The sequence below is a fragment of the Halyomorpha halys genome, unplaced genomic scaffold, assembly GCF_000696795.3.
Source record: "Halyomorpha halys isolate HHAL.00 unplaced genomic scaffold, Hhal_1.1 Scaffold448.1, whole genome shotgun sequence".
In the NCBI taxonomy this organism is placed as follows: Eukaryota; Metazoa; Arthropoda; class Insecta; order Hemiptera; family Pentatomidae; genus Halyomorpha; species Halyomorpha halys.
The window spans coordinates 399459-407753 of NW_027107821.1; the positions used below are offsets into that span (position 1 = coordinate 399459).

General features: G+C 30.1%; 1 protein-coding gene across 9 annotated transcripts in view; it reads left to right on the forward strand.

The window, feature by feature from the left end:
* Nucleotides 1-8295, forward strand: part of hyd (E3 ubiquitin-protein ligase hyd) — a 64608-nt gene that overhangs the window by 40009 nt on the left and 16304 nt on the right. For 8 of the 9 annotated variants that reach the window (XM_067046169.1, XM_014423955.3, XM_014423960.3 and 5 more), the window contains 7 exons: nucleotides 1614-1837; nucleotides 2481-2820; nucleotides 4125-4220; nucleotides 5616-5696; nucleotides 6566-6746; nucleotides 7429-7636; nucleotides 7796-7981. In XM_067046169.1, the coding sequence (XP_066902270.1) occupies nucleotides 1614-1837; nucleotides 2481-2820; nucleotides 4125-4220; nucleotides 5616-5696; nucleotides 6566-6746; nucleotides 7429-7636; nucleotides 7796-7981 (1316 nt within the window). The remainder of the gene's footprint in view (nucleotides 1-1613; nucleotides 1838-2480; nucleotides 2821-4124; nucleotides 4221-5615; nucleotides 5697-6565; nucleotides 6747-7428; nucleotides 7637-7795; nucleotides 7982-8295) is intronic. The other variant, XM_014423961.3, reaches the window with a different exon arrangement.

Here is an 8295-nt window from a genome sequence, read left to right on the forward strand (position 1 = left end):
ACTGGGACTATATAATATAAGAAAGTAGGTTATTGTGGTTTGGTATTATAAAAAGAATGGCCAAAATAATATATAAAATAACAGTCAATGTAAGAAGGTCAAGAGGAAGGCCAAGATTAGGTGCAATTAAGGAGGCATTCAATAAGAGAGGAATAGGTGCAGACAGCTGGTAGAAGATCGAGGATTATGAATCCAGTTGTACATGCAAGCTCCTTACACTACTCTGTCCTTACTCTGCGGTAGGTCAGACACGATAAAGAAGAAGAAGAAGAAATTTTGGCAATGTAAATGAAGTTTTCAGTTTGAGACTACTGTGGCCTTTTTTTTTTTTTTCTTTTTCTGTTCATGTTTACTTCAAAATAGCTAATTATGATGTTTTGAAAGTAAGTTCATATTTATTTTAACCCCTTAACATAATTTTTTTTTTTTTATAAATCGGCCAAAAAAAATCAATGTTTTTTATGTAAAAAACAAAACAATTTAGAACATTTTCTTGGAAAAAATAATCAAAATTTTAAGTTTAATTTTGGATATTGGTCATAAAATCTAGCTCCCTATGGAAACTTAGTCTAAAGGTATATATAGAGGATTATTACAGAGAATAAATCATTGTTATTTATTTTATTATTATCACATTGTTATTTTCAATTCTCGATTATATTCGAATGTGAAAAATACATAGCAGCATAAAATACAATGCCGGTCGAATTACCTTGAGTGTGCACAGTTTGGCCTGTATAGTGTGCTCGAATTAACTCGAGCGTACAAGTTAAGGGGTTAATATGATTAATATAAGTAAGTATGTTGAATGGAATAATTTTTTTTTGTGCAATTAATTTTAAAAAAATGTAAAATACAGTCTTATTTTACATTTATTTAGTTCAAATATCTATTCAATTCTGCTGTGATTTACCTTATTTTCTTGATGCTGGGACGTTTTAAGTGTTCTGATCTATTTACCTTCCTCACTCCTGCAGGTATATAAACTTTGTTATTCTTGCAGTAACTGAATAAAAATCTTATCCTCAGATCAAAAATTTCTTCTCGCTTTTCATGTGTTAGACATCAATGAACATATTTGATTCTACCTGTGTAACAGATCTATACATGTAACCAACAAAACACTTGCAATCCTCAACTGATTCTAATCAAATTTGCTGATATTCTATATCATACGTCTTGGTACACCTATATTTCCGAAATGGTTTGTCCAATTTGGCCTAAAGTTAGTGAAAAATTTAGGATAAATGCAAAATATGCCTAATATTAATTTTATCAAATACCTTGAGTGTTTGGCAATTGCTGATTTATAATGATTATTTATTTATTTATTTTTTAAAATCAATTATAAAACAAGTTTTCTTTTATTACTATTTGGAATGTGTGATTAGTGTTAAGTGATAGAACAGTGTCTCTCTACAGAAGCTGTTTAGTTGGACCAATACATCAGCTATCATAATAAATTGAACATGAAATTTATTTTTTTGTTTTTTATTGACCCCTGATGAATAAATAATAATTACAAAATATTATTTATCATTGATTATAAAGTTTCTCTCATTAATCAGCTTGCTATAGTAAAAAGATAAATATTCATTCCAATCTGATTTCAGGTCAAGTTGATGCTCATTCGGCTCGGCGGGAACTTCTCATGTATTGCCTATCTTTGATGCGTTGCCACAATTCGGAACATGCTGATTCTCTCCCAGTTCTGGATGTATCATCTTTGAGGCATATTGCCTATGTCTTTGATGCTCTTATTTACCTGCTTAGGGCAGGAACGGATCAGAATCCTGTTATAGATGAAACACTTTTGCCTCAAACATGGGCTCAACCTGTAAGTTTTTCTCGTTATTTGTTTCACTTACCTAATCAAATTATATTATTTATAATGATGAGAAGATAGTTTGATAATATATATATGAGGAGAACATGGTTAGGGGTTGCAGTCAGTCAGAGAATAACACAAATAAGTTAAATTTTTAACTCTCTGACTGCAACCACAACCATCTTCTCCTTAGTCCTGGTATCAAATAATGAATTATTTTTAAGATTATTAATAATAAAAAATTAAGAAACAATTACTGTGTTTAAACTTACATTTAACTAATTATGGGACATCAAGAACATTGGCGATAGGATTTTTTTCTGTGGGTATATATAAGTGTGAGTTGGTAGGTATCTATCATTCTTGGTGTCTCATTTTTTGGGAACCTCACAGCAATGTCGGATGAAAATTAAATTAATCAATAGATCTGAAGCTGAACTTCTATTTGTGACTGTATGAATAATTTAACTATATCTAGAATGAGGTAATAATTAATATATTATAAACATCTCAAGATATAACTTTGAATACTTTAGATGATCAAGACCGCTGTATTTTAAAACTATTGATAATTTTCTTTAATCTTAATTGCTTCAAATATTGATATAAGTTGAACATTATTGGATGATTTAATTTTAAAATTGTTAAACAGGATGAAAACGAGAATGAGGAAGGTGAAGAGGAAGGGAGTAGTGCAGCCGCCGGAGGAACCAGCACAACACCTAGTGGTACTCCACCTGCCGCTACACCTCCTGCTGGTGATGATACAGATGAGACGGAACCTCTCGGTCTTGCTGGTCGTGGACGTAGACATCCTTTCTTCCAGAGGTCTGATTCTACACTATGTCTCGGCTGCACTGCTCCAGATCCTTTTGACACTCCAATGGCTCGTTCTCTACCGCTTGCCGATCAGCCTCATCTCTTACAGCCTAATGCCACTCGTGATGAACTGTTCGGTATCCCCAAGATACCAGCACCAGAGCAGCAATCAAGTATGTATCTTTATTTATTTATTTATTTTTTTTTTACTATAGTAACCGTGATAATTATTTGAGTAAACATTTTCTGAGGGTTATTCCAAAACTTAAGATTAATGTTCTGAGATAAAAAAAAATGTTCCTTTATCAGTCAGCAGTAGGCAGAAATTGTTTTATTTACCATGGTGCATTACTTTTGAGCAATCATTCAATTATGTTTCATAATTATGTTTCATTATTGTGTTGTATCCATTTAGTATTAACAAATTTAATTATAACTAAGTTGATCGTGTGTAAGTTAGGTCGAATTTACAATTGATTCCTGAATAGGAAAAAATCTAGTTAAATCATCATTAAGTAATTAAAAAATAATATCCAATTTTCATTTAAATACAAAGTTATTTTCATTTTCTATTATAATATTTACATCATTAGAAGGTTTAATATTTTATCTATTTTTCTGTCACTTTTGTCGAGATATTTTTTTTTATAAGCTGTGACAGTTTTTGTATGAATGTTCATGCCAGTTCCTCACCATCTCCTTGAGAAAGCTTTGCAGCTCTGCATTCGCCTCATTTTTGGAGCTGAATAGCCTTCTGGCCAAAAGTTAATTCACCTTAGCAATAAACTTTCTGTGGTTTCCAATTGAATTATTGCAGGAGAGCAACAATCCAATTTTTTTCTGTATTGAAATTTTACACATCAGAGTATTTTGTGGTCCTAACAGACGAAAATTTGACCTTAAGTTGTTCAAATTTTCCTGCTTGGAAAGAAGAGGAATGCTGCCACTTGCCTGGTTGTTGGTTTATTCTCAGGTGTATTATAGAACGCCCAGGTGTCGTTACCTGTGATCAATTTAAAAAAGGTTAAAGAAAAGGTATAACATTTCCACAATGACAGGTGGAGAATTGGTATGACTCAGCATACAAAAACTGTTTTAGCACCTTCAAAATGTGTCAACTGAAGTAGGGGTTATGTAGAAAAATAGTCTTATGTAAACTTTTTAAATGATGTGAGTATTGTATAAAATTAACCGAATTTAGTATCTCCAAAAAAAATTAGAGACTTTATTTTTGAGATTGATGACTTATCCTTTCTTGACAATGATAATCTTTTAATTAGGATATTAATATGATTTATAATATGTTAAAGATGCGTGATACAGTTATCTTCATCACTAACCTAATTTGGCTTTAAGAAAACTTTTATTTTGCTCATGTCAGTTTATTTTAAATAAAAAAGTAAATATTATTTAGTGATGTTTACTGAAGAGAGTTGTAGATGAGGGACAGTTATAATAGAATTATTTGCTGTTACAGGTAGTGGTACCTCAAATCAACTAGGGCCATTACCAACTAGGCTAGGGCTTTCTTTAAGGACAGAGGAGGCTCTGATTGAAAAATCTAAAAAAGAAAGTAAATATAGCCCCAATTAAATTTTTTATTTTATAAATTAAATGTATCGATTAAGTAAATATATCATAAGGCTAGAGGTAAAAGTGGTTAAGTGGTAGTTTTGTAAAGATGAGGTCTTTTCCCATATACCATCTACCTTTGTCTCAACAAAATCTATGCTTTAGAGCTGACAAAATTGTGGCATCGCCAATAATTATTAGTTAATTGTTGATAATTTGTTAGGCGTAGAATTTCAAAATCAGCAATTCATTATCATTTTTTTAATTTAATTAACAGTTTTGATACAATGTATCATGAGATAAAAAAAAATTATTCCAAAAACAGTGAAATTACTTGTGATTTAATCATTGGTCCTAAAAATTCTACAACTTACTTCACAAATTTGTCAAAACTGAACCGTGGATTTTAATCAGGCACTGGTAGATAGCTGAAAACTTCATCTTCACAAAAATATCACTTGATCATGTTTATCTTAAACCCGATTAAACAGTTTTAGTTCACATCTGTTGTGATGATTAAGTGAGTTATTTATCTTCTGTATGAGGAACATCTTACCAGCTTCTATCACTTAAACTGTCATTGCCTGGAATGCAGTTTTCAACATATTTAACAGTTCCTTCTAAAGGATTATTCTAATATTTCATGGAGTTAATACTTTTATTTCTTCATAATTATTTATCATGGATTTTGACAGTAAATAAACTAAAATATTGTTCCCTAAAGTAATATATAGTTATTACTATTATCTGACCCTTCTCAGGTTCTAAGATAAATCCTGAGAGAGCGTAATTTCTATTTAATAAAATTTTATTCTATTATTCACTTAAAGAATAATGCTCTATTTCGAAACCTTCCTTACTACATTAAGTTTCTTTAATGTGTAAAGTATGACTTCTTACAAATAAAATAACAGCCTAGAGTTTTGAAGAATAAATTGGTTTAAGTATTGGGTTGGAGGAAATAAATGAAAAGTGGTACAACTGAAGAATAATTCGTTAATATGTTTCATGTAATGCGATGATTTATATTTTTAAGTTAATAACTAGGTATCACTAAATAATTGATTGGAATTATATCATTGACCTTAAAGCTATTACTCAAGACACCATTGAAGGAATTATATCTTATAAAATCTCTATTCATTTCTCGATTATTTTTTTTTTTTAATAAATTGAATCCCCTATTGAAACATTTCAACTTAATTTTCGGTCATTTTTGGGTTAACAACACGTCCTTAATTACTTGATATTAATTTTTATGGAATCTCTAATCAAAGTTTGATCTTGTTTAAAGTCCTTGTACAATTGACAGTATCAATGACCTTTATCTTCACTCATAAGTTATCTTATATATCTTGTATTGTTTCAAATCCTAATGAAAACAATTTTTTTTCAGCTTCTCAAGACAAATTTTTGTGTAAAGAAGACTCATCGGATATGGAAATCGATCATGATGATGCCAAACAAGAAAGTAATGGTTAGTTTAATAAACAGGATTTATTGAATCAGATGATTAAAGATAGTTTTAGTGAAATTAAATTAATTTTATTCTTTCATATATTGTAGCCTCATTAGCTAGGGCACTGTCTGTAAATGGTCTTCTCATGAGTGAGATCGTCTGTAATACCAGCTTGATGCTTTTGCATTTGAAATTTGTCACTTTAATAGAACTGCTTTAAACTGGCGACCTCGATATCAGTTTAAGCAGTTAATCTGAGTTGTAGGTATTTCAAAGGGAGATATTAACAGAAATATTTTATAGCAACAATTTATGACATATTTAGTATTTATTAACAGATTTTATTATGTATTTGAAAAGATCGTATAAGAAGTATGTATCAACTACAAACTTTAACATTAACAGCTTGTTACATTTTGATAAAAGTTTGCTTTTTAACACTTAAATAATGTTAAAATACTAAATTTATCCAATTTTTTTTTTTTTTTAGTGTTTATTTTTATTTTTCTCACTAGACCGGTTAAGGCTAGGCTGATTTACTGACCATTTTAGTTTAGAAACCAAATGAAATAAAATCTCAGTTCAATAAAATATTGTTTCTTACGAATAATGTAGTCCCTTTTTCTACTCTCTTAGGATTATTTAATGCATAGGTTTTGGTAAGAATTCTCCAAACTAGCTTTTTTTTTTTTTTTTTTAATAGTAATTAATATGGATGATTTTTTTGTTAATTTTTTTAAATTACATTGGAAAAAACTTAAATGTTATAATTTGTTCAGTTTACAAAGTTTTCACAATCTTACTATTTCTATGTTGGTGTTATCTTACACAAAATCTCTTTTAAACAATGATGTATTTATAACTTGAAAGTGTTATAACTTTTTCAGATGTAGCCAGAGTTCCTATTATAGTTTCCACGAGCAGCGAAGAAGGTAGAGAAACTAGACCGCTTGTTATTGTACGTGCTGGTAAAAGTGGAGAAGAAAAGTGTAACATTGAAGCATCTATAAATGATGACGATATGGGAGTTAGAGTGGACGATGAAGAACCTTTCCCTCCTCTTCCTAGGTTTGTTGTATATATTGTGTGTTGCTAAAGGATTATAATGAAGAGCACTCTAATGCCAGTTTGGAATAAAATCAATTAATTTTTTTTTCAAGATTTAACTTTTTAAAAATTATTTTGTCTTCTAAATTCTCATTCACACTCGTGACAATAAAAGGAACACTACTCAAAATCTTGAAAAGTTTTTTGTTGGACACTTGCTGTTGTCCCTTAAAGTAATCTGAAGTATTAAGTGGTCTTGTCCTGATCAATTATTAAAAATGGGAAAAGAGGTCTTTATAAATTCTATTATTCTAATATTAGTTTCAACTAAAGCACTGTTTGAGATTTAACATTTCTTATTGAATATTTATAATTATTACGTACAATTAGACAGTGAGGAATAATACCACTTGTGTTATTGCCCTAACAGTTAGTGTTAAGTTTTATTAATAGCAAAAAAAAATTCAAATTTTTTTTTATATATAACTGAGAATAATGGCTTTTGTAGTATAAACATTTTGAAGCATTGAATAAATATCAAAATAATTGAAAATTAATTTGTCAGCTTGTAACAAAAGTAGAAGATACAATCAAACAGATTATTATTTTTATCCAGCTTAAGCTGTTAATTAGTTGCATAACAGTGTTCTTAAAATATCAGCTAATTATCACTTTTAACCTTATTGATTGCAATGTATTTCAGGATCTGCAGTTGGATTACAGCAGACCTTTTACTTGGGCGTTGGCGGTTAGCCCTTGATTTGTTTGGTCGGGTATTTATGGAGGATGTTGGACTTGAACCAGGCTCAGTCGTCTCTGAATTAGGAGGCTTTCCTGTTAAAGAGGCAAAATTTAGGAGAGATATGGAAAGACTGAGAAACCAGCAGAACAGAGATCTGACTCTTGCTAAAGTATGTTTTAATAATTCAACTTTATCGTTTTAACAATTTGTTTTAATTGTTCTCCTCAAAGCTTGTAATTTGATTTAGTATTTTAAAATGAGTGTGATAAAACTAAATTGACTTATTTAAATTAATTTATTACCAATATTATTATTATTCTTTAAACAGGTGGAACGTGATAGGACATCCCTCCTTTTCCAAACCTTGAAAGAACTGAATACCGTATACAATTCACACCAAAGGCGAGCTGGTTCTCAACCCCCATTGGCTGTAAATAGGGTCAAGGTGACATTCAAGGAGGAGCCTGGAGAGGGCTCTGGTGTGGCAAGAAGTTTCTACACAGCTATTGCCGAAGTAATAATGACAATTTTTTATATTTTATTGTTTAATGAAAGCCACCCATTTTGAAATCTTTAACGATTTTTAAGTTAAAAAAAAAAGAGTGATGAAATCATGTTAGGCTTATACATTAATCTAATAAATAATATTGATGAATGAGGAGAAGATGGTTGGGGGTGCGGTCAATGAAACACAAATAAGTATGACTAACTTATTTTAATGTGCCGACATTTCGGCTAGAGTTTCTAGCCTTCTTCAGGGCTAAAAACAAAACAAGATAACAACCATAAGATAATAACTACAGTAAGTATAGAAATATAAAAAAAAAT